Source organism: Gracilinanus agilis, chromosome 4 (assembly GCF_016433145.1).
Source record: "Gracilinanus agilis isolate LMUSP501 chromosome 4, AgileGrace, whole genome shotgun sequence".
In the NCBI taxonomy this organism is placed as follows: Eukaryota; Metazoa; Chordata; class Mammalia; order Didelphimorphia; family Didelphidae; genus Gracilinanus; species Gracilinanus agilis.
The window spans coordinates 243,736,560-243,754,231 of NC_058133.1; the positions used below are offsets into that span (position 1 = coordinate 243,736,560).

General features: G+C 37.8%; 2 protein-coding genes across 2 annotated transcripts in view; one reads left to right on the plus strand and one right to left on the minus strand.

Moving 5' to 3' along the window:
• Nucleotides 1–10,717, plus strand: part of B3GNTL1 (UDP-GlcNAc:betaGal beta-1,3-N-acetylglucosaminyltransferase like 1) — a 125,127-nt gene extending 114,410 nt beyond the window's left edge. Inside the window, exons 12-13 of the mRNA XM_044672014.1 lie at nt 3,896–3,970; nt 10,582–10,717. Of these exons, the coding sequence (XP_044527949.1) occupies nt 3,896–3,970; nt 10,582–10,662 (156 nt within the window). The 3' untranslated portion in view covers nt 10,663–10,717. The remainder of the gene's footprint in view (nt 1–3,895; nt 3,971–10,581) is intronic.
• Nucleotides 10,718–16,428: 5,711 nt separating this feature from the next.
• The window catches only part of TBCD (tubulin folding cofactor D), a 522,548-nt gene continuing 521,304 nt past the window's right edge, over nt 16,429–17,672 (minus strand). Inside the window, exon 39 of the mRNA XM_044675187.1 lies at nt 16,429–16,802. Within this exon, the coding sequence (XP_044531122.1) occupies nt 16,788–16,802 (15 nt within the window). The 3' untranslated portion in view covers nt 16,429–16,787. The remainder of the gene's footprint in view (nt 16,803–17,672) is intronic.

Below are 17,672 nucleotides of genomic sequence, written 5' to 3' on the forward strand. Positions count from 1 at the left end.
GCTTTTTGAATATTTGTAGAAGTCACTTCTAAGTCAATCTGGCCATGGGGTTTTTCTCCCACTTCCTTTAGAAGTTCTTTTATTTATTTGTTTGGTTGGGGTTTTTTTTGTTCGTTTATGTTAAGAGAGGGTAGTGTTGGGTGGTACTAGGCTTCAAACCCTGGGTCAGGCCTAGTGACATATACTGGATCACAAGTCCAAGATGATAATTAGTGTTGATGGTGCATGATATAGCAACTTTGAAGGGTGAGGCTAACACTAAGGTCTATGTTTAGATGATTAACAATGATTAAATATATATTAATTATTTAATTCAACCTTAATAATTATACTAAAACAATCACAAAAGGCTGCCTAATAATCTTGACTTAGACTAACTATCTTAGAATTACAATTATGATTATCTAAAACTGCTAACATTAAAATATAATCCTCATATAAGGGGGCAGGAGATTTTTCACTCACAAGGTTATTTAAATAGTTTATTTTTTTCTCCTGTTAATCATTGTTTTTTAAATTATTCATCTATTTTTTCTAAGTTACCAGTTTCATTTGCACATAATTGGGTATTCATCATGCCCATGTTTATTTGAAATAAAGGCTATTACCCCTACACTCTTTTTTAGCATCTTGTTTTAAGTGTATGTGAATCCTTAAGTTTTAGTTGTGTTTCTTATATTGTTGGATTCAACTTTCTAATACATTTTGCTATTCTATTCCATTTTATAGGTGAGTTCATCCCATTCACATTCCATTTATGATTATTAATTTTGTATTGCCTTCAATCTTGTCCTGTTATAATTTTTCCTCTTTATAAATAAGAAAGTGGGGGGGTGGGGCAGCTGGATGGCTCAGTGGATTGAGAGCCAGGCCCAGAGATGGGAGGTCCTAGGTTCAAATCTGGCCTCAGATACTTCCCAGCTGTGTGACCCTGGGCAAGTCACTTGACCTCCATTGCCTAGCCCTTACCACTCTTCTGCCTTAGAACCAATACACAGTATCAATTCAAAGACTGAAGGTAAGGGTTTAAAAAAAAAATAAGAAAGTGGACGAGCGGGAATTTGTGTAGCATTTGTGATCTTATAAGTGCAACAGCTAATATACTTTTTAAAACTTTTATTTATTTATTTAGACTATTTTTCCAGGTTTACATGATTCATGTTCTTTCCCTCACCTCCTTCCCCCCACCAATATACTTTAGATTGAAATTCTACTCTTCTTACAATGCTTATGATCCCAGGTTTTTACTCCTTTCATTACTTTCCTTCTTACTTTCTTCAAATTCCTCTTTCCAATATGTTAGCTTTTTTTTCTTATTCTTTTTTTTTTAATTTTAAATTATCATGTTTATTATTTTGATGTTATTATATATATTATTATTATTTTGCTTATCCTGCCTTTTCTCTTAGACTCCCTGACCCTTCCTGTTCCCCCTTTTTTATATATTTCTATACTGAAATCTGTAGAGGGAGGAGGGAGGTGTGGTACATATAAAATGAGGTTTATGTGATCTTCCTCCCACCTCTTCCTCCATGACTTCATACTCTTTATCTTATATATCTCTATCATGCAGTGGCAATTTCCCGGCCCTTCCTTCCCTTCCTAGTATAATACTCCATCCCACCTATTTTTATTTTCCTTTAAGACAATTTAAATGATCAACTGACTCTCTGTCACTTTATCCTTTCTCCGTAAGCTTTAAAAATATTAGGGTTTTAAAAAGACATTTGTTTCTTATTCCCTTGATATGCAAATAATTCATCCCCAAATATTCCCTTTCCATTAAACAAATATACATACTTTTCCATGTTTTTTTGCGTATTTTTATATCCAAATGTCTTCTCAGTTCTCATCTTTCCATCATGAATTGTTGAAAATCTTCTATGCCATGAAATGTCTATATTTTTTCCCTGTAGGATTGTATTTGATTTTGCCTGTTATCCTTGTATGTAAACCTATAGATTCCTTGCATTTTGGAATAGCATAGTCTTATCTTTCCTCTCCTTTATGATAGCTGCTGCTAAGGCTTGTGTGATGCTTATTGTGGCTCCTTGGTATTTAAATGGCTTTGGCTACTAGTAGTTTTCCTTTGACCTAGGAGCTCTGGGTTTGGGGTTCAATGTTCCTAAGTAACAGGTAAATTCTTTTTTATGTTCCCCTCTGTTTCTAAGAATTCTGAGCAGTTTTCACTTAAAATTTCTTGAAATATGGTGTCCAGACTCTCCCCTCCTCCCCCCAGTCATCATTTTCAGATAGTTTGTTTTTCTTTCCTTGATCTGTTTTTATGATCAGGCTTTGATATATTTCTTAGATTTCCTTCTGTTTTTTCAATCTCTTGGTTTTATTTTGAGATTTCATATTGCCTTATTTAGCTGCCTACTCCTAAGTATAGTGGGCCAGATACAGCCCCTCCTTCCAGAGACTAGAAGATGGATAACTTATTCTCTGGGCTCTCTCTTATTTTAGTGCTCCAGGATTCTTCCTACTTCAGGCTCTACTTGGGGTCTTTCTCCCCCTACTTCTGGGCTCAGGGACCATTTCCATGCTGGATTCTAGCAGGTATTCAAGGATTTTTCTGGTTGGATTTTGCCTAGGACCTTTCCTTTGCAGCTGGGCACTGATATCCAACTCGACCCTTCCTGGAATTCTCTGAGGCTACTCTTTCTAATCAGTTAGGGCCTCAGGCTCTGTTTGGTTTGGGTCAGGAGTCCTGATCTGGACCACCAGGAAAGCTTTGAGTCTGTTTTCTTTGGAGCCAGGTTCAGGTAGCCAGATATGGGCTTGGGGAACCTTTGAATTTGGCAGAACATGTAGCACTAAACCTGGCCAGAATGCCCCAGAGCCACTATCCTGTAGCAATAAACCTCAAGGAAGATTCTAGCTGGACTTGGGAGCTGCTAAGTCCAAGAAGAGAGTATTACAACTGCCTTAAAGATTCTAAGAGGGGGCAGCTGGGTGGTTCAGTGGATTGAGAGCCAGGCCTAGAGATGGGAGGTTCTAGGTTCAAATCTGGCCTCAGACACTTCCTAGCTGTGTGACCCTGAGCAAGTCACTTAACCCCCATTGCCTAGCCCTTACCATAGTATTGACTCCAAGATGGAAGGTAAGGGTTTACAAAAAATAAAAAAGATTCCAAGGACCAGTTGTAGTTTACCCTCTGGTATTTGCTGTTTATCTATCCTCAGATCTCTGTAAGATTTGGGGGATACCTTCTGGATTCCTAAGTTAAGTGAGGAAATCTAGAATCAAATCAAGTAACAAGCATTTATTATTATTAAGGGCTTATTATTTAACAGATGCTGTAGAAGTGCTTGGACTACAAATATGAGGAGAAAAAAATAGTCCCTATTCTCAAGGAGCTTACATTTGAATGGAAGAGAGATGGAGAGAGAAACCAGGAGTAGTGGGAGGAGGTGCCTTGGAATTGACAGAGGAATGAAAGAGTGAGAATAGGGCTGGACTAAACACTTCCTTAAAATGGAAATTATATGAGGAACTCACCAATCAGAGAAAAGTACAACAGGGCAGAGTGAGATGGCTGGTTTCTGGGTTTGAAGAAGAGAGACTCCAGGGAGTCAGCGTGTCTTTCTATTTTTTGCTGAGTAGAGTGACACATTTCTAAGTCTTGTTGAAGTACTTGTAGGGGGTCTAGTATCTTCTGAAATTTAGAATTATTCTTTTCCCAAAATCCATACATCTTCCCATTGCCCTCTGAGTCAACTTTGATTCTTCAGATATTGTAACAACAATTCACTTTAAGATTTCTAGTCTCAGGTTCAATGCTTTTTTAAATTCCTTTGCCAATATCATTAGAAAGAAATTTTCCTTTTGGTTATCAACTAATCAACAACTGGCTGACTTGATATATATCTGCATCTTTCTTGTTTTGTTATAGGAAAGACCCAAACCAAAAATTCCAATAAGGCATTTCAAGGATGCTGACCCTCCTTTTGTGATCTGTGTAAAGCTGGTAAGTATATATAATGAAGCAGTTGTGCTGAAGGTCAGCAGTTATACATGTTGTGACCAAAGATCAATTGTTATACAATCAAAGTTATACATGTTGTGACCAAAGACTCTCCTTGTTGCCTACAAACAACCATTTGTACACATTGTCTCCCCTATGCAGAAACAAAATGAAACAAAACTCTTCACTATCCTCTTCAAGGTATTATTCTATATTTTCCTTTCTTGGCCAGATTTCTTCATAAAAGCTTACTCCACTTCCACTCTTTTAAATCACTTCGAAGCCCTTTGCAGTCTGAATCTGACTCCTGCTTTCATCACTTAACTAAAACTACTCTTTGCAGTAAGCAATGATCTCTTAATTCCTAAATTTAATAGTCTTTTCTCTATCCTAATCTTTCTTCATTTCTCTGCAGCATTTGGCATTGTTGGCAACCTTCTTCTCTGTTTTTGTGTTTGGGGCATCTTTTTGGACACTATTCTCTCCTTGTTCTCCTTCTACCTGTCTGACTTCTTTATTTCCTTTAATGACTCATCATAGACATTGTGCCCTTGTGATCTCATCAGCTCCTATGAGTTTATCTCATATCTCTTTATCTGGCCCTAATTTCTCCTGAGTTCTGACTTTACTGCCTGCTTATTGGGCATTTCAAATTGGATGTCCCAATGACACATGAAGAAACCAGTGGAAATGCGTGTCGGCTATAGGGGATGGGGGAGTGGGAGGAGAGAGAGCAAGAACATGAATCATGTAACCATGGAAAAAATTTTTCTAAAAAAAAAAAAAATTAAAAAAACAATCAAATTGGATGTCCCTTAGACATCTCAAATTAGTGTATACTATTGAGTCATTTCAGTCATATCTTATTCTTCATGGCTCCATTTGGGATTTTCTTGGCAAAGATACTGCTGTGGTTTGCCATTTCCTTTTCCAGCTCATTTTACATATAAGGAAACAGAGGCAAACATGGTTAAATGAGGGGTCACACAGCTGATTAGTGTCTGAAGCAAGATTTGTACTTGGGTCTTCTGGACTCCAGGCCCTGTACTGTATCAACTGTATCCACAATACAAATAAACTACCCTTATTTGTATATCTCCAAAATGGAACTCATCTTTCCCCTTACTCATACCTTTCTTTGGAACTTCACTTTTTTTGTCAAGGGTATCATCATGATAGCCAGGGTTTTATCCTTGACTTCTTCTTCATCCTTACCACATAATGTATAATCAGTTGCCAAATCTAAAATTTCTTCCTTCCCCACATCTTTCTCATATGGCCCTTTAGTACAGCCAAAACCTTACTTCAGGCCTTTATCACAGATCACCTGGACCAACTTTCTAATTGTTCTTTCTCCTTCAGATCACCATTTCAATTCATTCTCCAAAGCTGCCAAAGTGATTTTCTTAATAGCTCTGGAGTTGGCCAAACAGCATGGGCAAGATGGAAGAGAGTGGAAAGAGCTGGAGTTCTAAGCTGTGCCAAAGTCTCAATATAGCCAGAGACCACTTTCTCAAGTTCTCTAACTTCACTGGTGTGGAGATTAAAATTAATATTCAGTAACTAAATATTATATTTAATAAAGTTTTATTAATAATAATTTATTAATAATAAACTAACAAAAAATACTTGCTACAAGGTAGCCCACTCCCAGGAGCAAAGGAGAAAGAATGAGGCAGAGCCTCAGAATTTATACAAATGTGACCACGCAAATGTAAACAAAATGAAAAGCATTATAGGTAATACAGAAAGGAATTCTGGGCAATGCAGTCTTTAGTGGTTCAAGATTTTCCAACTATACATTGCATAGTGAGGCTTTTCTCCTATCTTAGCCCTCATTTCCCTTTTCTGGTCACCAAATCTGAATCTGCTGAAGAGCAATACCTGTTACTGAGAATGGCCAGGAAGGCACTTTTAATGAGCACTGCCAGTGAGTTTGGAATGGGAGAGGGTCTGATGTAGGGTACACAATGATGTACCCTTCAGCTGTACCAGGGAACTAGAATGAAGCAAAATGGGATCAGATCAATACCACCAAGAATGAGGAAGATGCAAGGAAAATATCTATAGATTGCCTCAATCGAAATACAAGCAAAAAATCCCCAAAACTTGAAAATATATTTCAGCAACCATGGTAAGGTAGATTACACAAAAAAGATGAATCCTAGCAGAGGAAGACCAAGAGGTTTGAGTTTATCTTCTTCAGAGTCTCTTAGCATTGCTAAGGTTTTAGATCAAAAAGAACACAGATTAGATGGATAGGTACTTGATTCCCAAAAGTGGTATGGCCATGGAAAAAGATCCTATGAATTTCTGTATTAGAAGACACTTCTGAATCTATGGATGTTATAAAATGAGAATAATTTGGAGAGTTTGAAGATGGAATTCATTGAATTTCAAATGGATCTAAAGACAAGAAGTTTTTACACTGAACACTTTTAAAGCATAAGATTCCGTTAAAAAAATCTTAGAAAAGAAATTCCACAATGTTAGTAAAAGTAAATGCAAGGTGGCAAAGAACTGGAAAAGGAGGGTATGTCCTTCAATTGGGGAATGGCTGAACAAATTGTGGTATATGCTGGTGATGGAATACTATTGTGCTAAAAGGAATAATAAACTGGAGGAATTCCAGGAGAACTGGAAAGACCTTCAGGAATTGATGCAGAGCGAAAGGAGCAGAGCCAGAAGAACATTGTACACAGAGACTGACATACTGTGGTAAAATCGAATGTAATGGACTTCTGTACCTGCAGCAATGCAATGACCCAGGACAGTTCTGAGGGATTTATGATAAAGAATGCTACCCACATTCAGAGGAAGGACTGCAGGAGAGGAAACATATAAGAAAAACAACTGCTTGAACACATGGGTTGATGCGGACATGATTGGGGATGTAGACTCGAAACTACCACACCAATGCAACTAGCAACAATTTGGAAATAGGTCTTGAACAAGGACACATGATAAAACCAGTGGAAATGTGCATTGGCCATGGGTGGGGGAGTGCGGGGAGTGAAGGGGAAAGTAGGAGCATGAATCATGTAACCATGTTAAAAATGAATATTAATAAATGTTAAAAAAAAAAAGTAAATGCAAGATTGAGGTAGTAAAATCAAAAGAAGTATACCAGCAACTGTGAGTATGGCTCTGGGGGCAGCCAAGGCTGCTAAAACAGAGGATCAGGAGAAGGTAAAGAAGATAGCAAAAGTGGCAGAATTAGAGGCAGTAAAGGGGAAATGAAGTATCAAAGTTAGAATCAAGGTTCCTTGATTATTACAAGTCTTTTCACTAGTCTGTTCAGACTGATGTAAGCCCTAAAGCAGTGATTCCCAAAGAGGGCGCTACCGCCCCCTGGTGGGTTCTGCAGCAATCCAGGGGAAGTGGTGATGGCCACAGGTGCATTTATCTTTCCTATTAATTGCTATTAAAATTTTAAAAAATTAATTTCCAAGGGGCTAAGTAATGTTTTTTTTTTCTGGAAAGGGGGCGGTAGGCCAAAAAATTTTGGGAACCACTGCCCTAAAGTAACATTAATTCATAGCAAATGATTTCTTTGTCTATGTATGTCTTTAAAATAAAATTATTTCTGTAGATCCTTCAAGTGATTAATAAGCAAGTCACTGTTTTATTTCAGTTGCAGGGCAGAGAACCTATAATTTTATAAATTTATTATTAATATTTAAAAATAAGTATAGTCACTTGATCTTTCTGGATCAGAAAATGAATTTATGGACCTTTGCTCTGACTTAACTTATAGTAGTTTTTTAAAATGTCCACCAAATTCATGTTTCAGGAGGGTTTTTTTTTTGTCATATAGTGTATATTCTTCACATTTATTATCACTAAGAAAATGGCAATTTTGTCTCTTAATTAAAAAACCAGCATGTTTCACAGTAACATAGAAAAGGTCTATGTTCTTTCCTCAATATTGCATAATTTTGCAGTATTCCAATTGACTTAGTTTTATATAAAGTTGAATATTTTAACAACTGGAAAAAACTATATATATAGTTTCTCACTCGTGTTCATTATGAACCATGTAAAGTGTAGAAATTTCATAATAAAGTATTTTGAACTGACTAGTTGAGCCTCAAGTGGCTTCTCTCTCTAAAAACATAGTCCAGGGCAAAGAAAAAAATTTTTAAAACTTATTAATGAATCAAAGCTACAAGATTCTTTCTAAATTTGGCTTAGTCCCCAGCCAGGAGAAAGCCTGGTATTTTTGGACCAGGGCCTACTTTGCCCTAGGCTACTGTTTTAGAGAAGAGATAAGTTACTTGAGGAAAGGGAAAATCAGGAAAAGCTTCAGATGGGCCTTGAAGGTTCTCATCCATCAATTAGCAGTTATTGAGGGATGGAATTGGTAAGAGGAAGGAACTGTTCCTAAATCTTTTGTCCTGAATGTGGCTCCGTGATATCTGAATTATTTCTTCCTGGCTGCTTGCGATATTTAAAGAGATTTGTGCATGTGAGTGGAAAAAAATACATGTTTTCCATCAACCTTAAATTTGGAATTTGCTTCAGTTATTAAAATATTATATCTTAATATAATACCTTTACCAAATTTGTATCCCTGACACACACACAAAAATTAAGAACTCCTGATTTAATGTAAGCAGTGAATATTTTGTTAATATCAAAGGAAACAACTAATGGTAAATAAACTTTTCCCCACTCTGATTCTTTCTAGGTACTATTCTTCTAATCAGTCCCAACTGCTTTTCCTAAAATTTGGAAGTATATCCCCTCTAGGGAGAGTAAGAAGCATAATTGCTCTCAGTCCCCAACTACAGATCAGACTTGGTAGCACATCCGTAACTAGCTTGAGGGATAAGATGCTGTGTATAATTCTTGAGTAGTATTTGGTTTATAACTTCAATTTTCAGGATCCCTGAGTATTACTATTCCTTAGACCAGTGATGGGCAAACTTTTTAAAGAGGGGGCCAAAGGAAAGGAAATGCTCATCTGTCAGGCTGTTCCTAAGGCAACTCTTTCGAAGTTTCATTGGATTGTATCCTACTCATTGTATTCATCAGATTAGGAATAATGTCTCACAGCTGGATAGAACATTTCAGGGGGCTGCATCTGGCCTGTGGGCTGTAGTTTGCCTATCACTGCCTTTGACTAAAACTGACACCCCCTCCCCCAATAAAAGTTTGTTTTCCTCCCCTATTTTCAAAAATCTTGAGAAGAGTGTATCCATAACCTGGGAAACTTGCCAACTCTAGGAGGAAGAGTAAGATAGGAAAGAACTGGGAGTTTCAAAAGTATCTTTATTGTCCTGGGCTGAAAATCCCATGATAGGGGGTATGAGCCCCACCCCAGATTTCCACTCCACACAGTAGCACACCCATAAGGCTTGAAAATCAGTCAGTTCCGTAGATGTTCTAGTTGGCGACATCTTTTAAGTCATTCTCTCTCAGGTAGCTTCACTCACTCAGCTTGAATTAGAGCACAAATTGCTTTGTAGCTTGCTTAACCTAGGCTAGCCTCTTTACTTTACTTACCTGCCAGAGGTTTTTTCTGTATGTGAGGCAGGCTGGCATAAATCAGCAAGCTATGCTAAGGATCTGGGACTTTGTTCCACTTAGATGAGAAGCTTCCCCTGAGAATGCTGATTTTCCAGGCCTTGAGTGGCTCACAAAGTTTCTTTGGGGCACCATAATTGGTGCATAAGCCTGTTGCCACCAAAGTTCTGAGGGACCATATAGTGGGAGATCTTATGTTCTGAGTGATCAATTAAATAAGTCCATATTGCTACCAACTTCCTAATTCAGACTGTGTTTACCAAAGACAAGGAGTTTGCCTTATATGTTGTTTTTAGTCTCCTTCTTCTTCTCTCTCTGCTCTACAATATTTTGACTGGGTTATTATGAAGTAAGCAAAACCTAAAACACTATATGTTGTTGTTACTGAGTCATGCCCACCACTGTGTGACCCCATGGCCTTTTTTTTTTTGGCAAAGATACTAGAGTATTTTGTCATTTCCTTCTTCAGTGTGTTTCCCACTTTACAGATGAGCAACTGAGGCAAATAGGAATGAAGCGAATGGTCCAGGGTCACATAGCTAGTAAGTATCTGATGCTGGGTTTGAACTCAAAGCTTCTTGACTTCAGGCCAAGTTGTCTATCTACTATACCACTTATATGTGAACTAATAGTATGCTAATGTAACAACAGTATTAGAATGCTATACTTGGAATCAGAAGATCTGGATTTGAATCTCACTTCTGCCACTTATCTACTTTCCTTATGGATCTTAAAGTCCCTTTTCAGCCCTAAATTCTAGATCATTATGCAAGTGAGATCTAGTATCAGACTGGTGGTCAGGTGACCTGGGCTTGGATTCTTGTTCTAATACAGCTTTATGAACATTGACAAATTGCTGACCTTCCATCTGACCTCAGTACTCTTTATTTAAAAATGAGAGATTTTAACCAGAGGATCTCTAAGAAGTCTACCAGCCAGTAGTACACAAAATGGAAGACTTACAAGTTCATAGAAGTGTAGAATTTTAGAGCTGGAAGGAACTGTTGGTTGTGTCTCTGTTTTACCTTTGTAAAGTTATGTGAGCTTTCTCCTCTGTGCCTTGACAGTTTTTATTTTTTCACCAGGATCTTACTGGTGGGACATTTGAAGAAAACTTGGAATCGCTGAATCTACAGGAAGGCCTAGATTATCTTCACTTCAGTTGACTGCATTAAAAGCTACAAAGATCCAGCTACAAAGGGCCCAAGAAAATGGAAATGATTCCGCCCTAGACCAGGAACAAAAAGGAACTACTTCAGCTCTATCAGCAGAGCTATTGCTTCACCTGAAGTATCATGGAAACAATGGCATTTTAGAACTATCTCACGTGTCATTTCAGCAGACACAATCTTAACAAATTAGCTTCACCCTATCAATGCAGGTGGAGAGGCCAGGAGCTTTAGGTGTATAATGTTCTGTTAGAGTATAACTTAAAATTCTGCAGAAAAAAAATGTAAGACTGAGCAAAGCAAAGAAGCCTGGCCACTGCACATTGTGAGGGGATTAATAAGTGTTGAACTAAAATATAACCTGTTCTCAACCCTTTTTGTTTTAAAAAAATAGAGCTGTAACATAGCATAATGTATAAAGTACTGGACATGTACTTGGGAGGCCTAGATTCAGATCTAACTTCAATTTTGTGTTCAATTATGATCATGGTGAAAACATTTAAAATCTCAATTTTTAATTTCTTTGTATTTAAAATGGGAATAATAACAATTGGAAGTCAGGCCTGGATGCAGGAGGTCCTATGTTCTAATGTGGCCTCAGACACTACCTACCTCTGTGATGTGGGCAAATCATTTAGCCCTAGTTGCCTAGCCCTTACCACTCTTCTGCCTTGGATGATGATACTTAGTATCATCTAAGAGAGAATACATACATATGTATGTATGTATGTATTTAAAACTCTTAAACTCTTAGCTTACATACATACATACATATATATGTATGTATTCCATTTTTTTAAAATGGAAAAACTCATTTGCTTCAGAGGAAGTTGGAAAATGCTGAAGCTTCAGAGTGATCTTTTCATAGGAGTTAGCTTCTAGAGAGCAGATCCTCTGGGAAAGGCCATAAGTGTCATTTGCTGGAGAGTTGAATGCAGAATCAAGAGAGCCACATGGGGTAGAGCAGACAAGTGCTAAGGCCAGTGAGGAGTTACCCCTTCCTACTGTAGTCTTAGAGTGGAGAGTGACATAAATGATCAAATTACACTAGACAAAAACTGTCAAGGAAAGACACAAGCACAGGCAAAGGGACCTAGAAGAGAATACTGGCATGGAGAAACAAACTGCCAAACTTTTGCTGGCATAGAAATGCTACAGAACTCAAATCTCTTGAAGAATGATAGTCATCTAGATAGGTGTAAATAGAAAGGGCTCTTGATTTGAAACCAGAATAAAAATAAACTACTGATTCACAGAGGAGAGCCATCCCAATTTTCTAAAACTGAACAAAATATTTTGAAGTGGCAGATTTTAGTGGGAACATGATGATGCAGGTTGGGCTAGTTTTTTTCTTAAAAAAATTTTTTTTTATTCTTTAAAATATGGTTTTCTCAGGAGATTAAGGACTCAGACTATTGACATCACTTCGTCATCTAAGCACAGAACATCCCCTAGTGCTTTGGGAAAGGGAGACTCTCAATGCTGCAATTAAAGCATCTCTCAACTGAATCAGCTCAAGGGGTTCTTAGAGCCTGTTGTTGAAAATCCTTTTCCTGCTATGGCTAAATAAATGTTCTTTTGTCAACTGTTGAGTGACTTACAAGCATCTCATTCTTTTCTGTAATGTAGGTTTTAGCATTACCATGTTTGGCTTAGGCAATCCTATCAGTTGCCTTGGATGGAATGTTGACAATGGCATGTGCCATATGCCAGGTGCCAACTGGCAGTTGAACTGAGACTATTAAAGGCCCTGGAAACCCAAGCCTGGGTTCTGTTTTCCCCTGACTTCATCCTGATTACTCAACTTCCCCCATTTCCCTGGGACCCCGGGTTGGGGGAGGAGAACGTGGGCAGGAAATTAGGATAGCTTAGATTTTAGGACCAATCTTCACACCAGCTTAACAATATCTATTATCAACATCAATTAAATTAGCCAGTAGATGTGATCAATTTCTTGACCAGAGACTGCTTAGCTCTGACTGAGGGCTGTCAGCCCTCAGCCAGCCAAGACCTTCTTGGGACCTTTGCCAGCTTCAGCCAGCCAAACCATACCAATAGTTTAGCTAAAACCAAACCCTCTTATCTTGTCTTGTTCCTTCCCCAGTTATCAATAAATCCCATAGCCTTCAACCAGAGAATCCTGTAGTTGTTCCTTACCACCAAAGGTCAAGGAGGACAAGCAACTAGGAGAGAATTCTGAACTGCTAGGGTTAAACTAAATGCCATTGCTATGGGCAGGAAGCTCTACTACCTGCTTCCTGCCAGTCTGTCATTATCCTATAAGAGGCAGTTTCCGCAGCAGGGAAGGGCCAGCTGCCTGACTTTTTTTATATTTAAAATATACTTTTATTTAAATTGTATTTAACAATATACAATAAATTTGGAAAATAAAACATTAGAAAGAGAGCATATTGGCATCAACATGACTTGGAGGCAGCCATTAAAGGGACCTATGTCAAAGTAAAAACTGGAGAGATGCTTAATGTGCCCCCGCTTTAAGAAAGTCTCAGCTTCTAATTATAGTTACCATTCTGGGGTCTAAAATATCCTCTACATTTTACTAGAACTTCTTTTACTTAAGGGGTTGGGAAAAAAGTTTGGGAATATCTAGAGGTTGAAAATTCATAGAACTTGAATCAATAAGGATCTAGTTTGATGATTCATTTTGCAAAAACATACTGACCTGTACATAATTAGAATTTTCATGCTTTCATTTTAAGCTTGAAAATGTATATTGGCTATAAAAAGCTGCCTGACTTCTTAAAGGAGCCTAGCACCTAGCAGTGAGGTTCACTGGGCACTCAGCCTTTGGGTTTGGATTTGAACTTAAAGCAAATTCATTCCCAGCTGAGTCTGCTCATTCTTTCACAACAACCAACTTCAACCTCCTGCTGGGCTTGTACCGGCTCAAGGCCCCTAGTGATCCTTCACCCCATATAAAAACCTAAACTACCAAGGGACTGGTCAGGCCTGGTATAAAGAATTGGTTGATTCTACTATTGGGATTTGAAACCAAAAAGCCCCAGGGACTTCTTCCAAATTGACCCACTAAGGTATCCTGACCATGAAGTGCAGAGTGCAGACAGATAAGAAATGAAGAGATGGCTTTGCTTGGCTTCCTAAATGGAAATTATGGAAAGAACCATCTTATCAGAGCTCTTTCTGCCACAAGGTTAGAACACAGCTCTGAAATGTGAATTTCAGGTTAAAGAGGTTTCTGTGACATGGTAAAGAAGTCCCAATTACATCATGGTGAGAAATGAGATGTTTTTCATTGCTAAATATATAAAAATTCATAGCTTCATTAGGAACCCAGAAACTGCCATACAAAAGATAGATTAAGCAGGTGTTGCCAAGGACACAATATGGAAGAGGCTTAATCCAGTCTACAAAAGCAGGATACAGCTGAAATTAATACCTGTTCATCAACAAAATTCCTTTTGTCTTTCTGAATTTCCTTAAATTGATTAGGGTGAGGCCTTTTAAAAAATAATGTTTTTTATATGGTTAAATAACTTACCTAGTAAACCTACCTAGTATTAACCAACCTATCTAGATAGAATTAACCTAAAATTTCTGTTTTTCATATGAGTAAATATCCTACCTAGACACTGACTTCATTTGTAGTTTATCAAAAGTGGTGTTATCTTTCCCATTCAATGAATCAATTTAAAAAATTCATTCAGCTTTGGGGCAGGAAGAGGGTATTTTTTATCCTTTTTTTTTTTGTTGGCAAGTGAGAAATCCAACAGGAATGCTGGTAGCTCCAATATCCTCATATTCAATTCCCTTCTTAGGCTCAGATCCAAAACAGTGAGGTTTGAGTTAGAATCCAAATGTCTTGTTCTTGCCCCAAATAGGGCCTTGCTTTTTGATTCTGAGAATTACTGCAGCTAGACCACAATATGTGCACTACCACACACATCCTTCCACTCCCATGGTCTGGATATAATAATGCTGCTGGGAAAAGTGCATACTTCAAACTTTTAACTTCATGTTTTCCTAACCACTTCTCCATAATGTGTTGTGTCCTTCTGGGAAGGATGAATCATTGCCCTAATTCCATATATCATCCCATTGGCTTCACCTTCAGGTCATTCACCCTTTTAGACATCACTCTACCTCCAGCTGTTACTTCATCCTCTGAAATGGACCACCCAGGAACTGGAAGGCAATAGAGTGATTTGGTTCTGTATTCCTCTAGCCATTTACTTCTCTTTCCTTCAGTCTGTCTACCTGTTTCATTGCTTCTGGAAAGGATGCCCACCTGCTTTATGACCTCCCAGATTCTTAGTCCCTTGGTGACAACTTTCTATATATTTTATTTCCACCATTAAAACTACTTAGGCACTTTACAAAATGTTTTTCATTCACTTATTCATCCTCATGATTAGTTTATATGCAGAGTCAGCAATTGAGGCACGAATTTAGTCTGAGTGACTCCTACGTTTTAACCTTTTGGGCATCCAGCCTGTGGAGTGAATTAGAACTAATTTCTTTCCAGGAGAACTAACCTCATTCCCTTAAAGCCTAATCCCACCTTTTAAGAAATAATCCCATTTCCCAAAGATGAGTGAGGAGCTGAGACAACCTCTAGCCAGGTTTTGTCCTTTCTACTGGAAGAGGACCAAAATAGCACCACTAGTAATGTCTTTTGACTCACATATAAATTGGACTTAAGTGAGGCAGAGATGCACAAAATCCTCAGCTTCGCTCATTCTACCAAGTCATCTAAATCTAGCGGCAAAACAAAGGTCCAGAAAATTGGTGATGGCTTAATATGCAATATACAACTCCTTGATGTTCTTGTTTAACCAAGTTCTAAGTATTCCATAGCACCTGCTTCTATTGCCTTCATGGCTAAGGGAAGAAAACCCTATTGGCCCAGGGAAGTCTTCACATGCCTGGAATGGACAACCCCCTAAATCAATGATAGGATTAAGGTCAGGCAACCTGCAACCTAGTTTTGCCCACCTGCCCAGACATTTTGAGCTGGGTGGTAAGTGGATACCAAAAAAGGAAAGCAGCCTTGTAAAGGGCTTGGTAAGTTCTCACACCAAGAGTACTAGTCTTCCCTGAACACCCCATATATCTGTACATCGAATCCCACCTTGAAACATCTACCAATCAGGATTGGTTTACACTAATATGTAAATTATCTTACTCTGGTCTATAAAAGCAGCTCCTAGTATGAATTGGAGTGCCAGGGTCACACTTCCAACAGCATCTTGGGATGTTAAATAAGCCTTTTATTTTATTTTCTTGAGTTTGCCTTTAATTGAGCAGGATAAGGCCCAAACCAGGATTTTCTTTTTAACATTTACTATCTAAAGTAAGCTACAAGAGACATAGGCAAACATCCCTCCAACCTCTTTCACCTCTCTCTGGAGTAATCAAACAGTAATCAAACACAACCACTGTTTCTGGAAGGATCATCATTCATTCACTTATCCTGGTGACTTCATTCTTCTCAAGATATCACCCCTTGAGTGTCTCCCTCTACTTAAATATAAATTCTTTGAGGGCAGAGACTATCGTCTATATTTGTATCCCCTGCACTTAGCATATGCATTTAAATAATATTTTGTTCATTCATTTTTCCATGACCAATTTGTCCATTCAAGGGAGGGGGTCAAAAATGCACCCCCCAAAAAGAAGCTAATCTACAGTCTCATTTCCTGGGGAAAAGCTACCTTTTATCTGGTCTTATCACCCAATGTCTCATAAATAAACACATCATGAATAATAATCATCAATGCAAGCATGATTTTATAGAAGTGTTGCTCAGTTTTCAGTAAAAGGAAAGCATTAGTCAACATTGTCAATTCACCTGAACTTAATGAAGTGACCATGAAGATAAACTGCCATCTTGCAGTTACAGACACTGAATTTCAATAGTTGAACAATAAACAGAACAGAGAGATGTAGTGTCCTCTTTACATTTGTTCTAAATTGAATGAGAATTTGTGTGGGGCTTGATTTGACAGTTTCATATTAAATTATGTTCCTTTTAGCTTCAGAGAATCAAGCCTCCCCTTTCCCTTTGGAACAATAACGTTGCTGTTTCTCTTGCTACAAAAACAGGGCTGCTCTCAAAGGCTTCAGTCCCCAGGAATGTGACTTCAGTGAGCTGGCAGCTGCAGAAAGGATAAGATAATAAAGGTCAGAATTACATAATCTCAAAGTTGGAAAGTATACCTGAGGCTATATAATTCAACCAATATTTGGAACATGAATCTTCTCTATAATATACCAAAAAAGGTCATCTAGCCTTTGAAAACCTACACTGAAGGGGAAACCCACCATCTCCCAGGTCAGGTAACTACACTTTTGTATGACTTTAATAGTAAGATTTCCCTTATATCACATCAAAATTTACCTTGAGAATGACATTCTCAAAAAATGACATTCTCAAAACAACATCCTTAAAAAAAACCCCACAACATCCTAATGTTTTTATTGAAATGTAAGCTCAGTGACTCAACAATGTGGTGACAGTCAAAAAAGCTAGTTTTTTAAAGTAAGCATTTAAGCTAATTGCATACAAGCATGGTGGTGAAGATCAGAGAAACCAGTCTTATTGTACTCTACTGTAGTGAGTTCATGTCTAGAGTATCATGCAAGAGAGAGAGAAAGGCAAAAGGGCGAGAAGGGAAACAAAATATTAAGAATACATGAGAAAGAACACAAGTTCAGTAAGAGGAAGGCAGGGTATATGGCCAATTCCCAAGCACATAAGCCAACAGAGACCCATAAAAGCAGGAAAGTGAATAATAATTCCAAGAAGCCAGAACACAAGGAACAAGTGAATGAACACTTGATGGCCATATATGAGGACATTTTAAAACTAAATTATGTCTTATGAAGGAAAATTAAAATCTTGAGTAAAAAAGAAAATCTCTATAAAATCTATAAAATATGGAAAAAGAGAAATTCCAGAATGACTTAAGAGAAATAAAACCATTAAAAGATGATAAGAGAAATAAAACTAGGTCAGAAATCAGAGT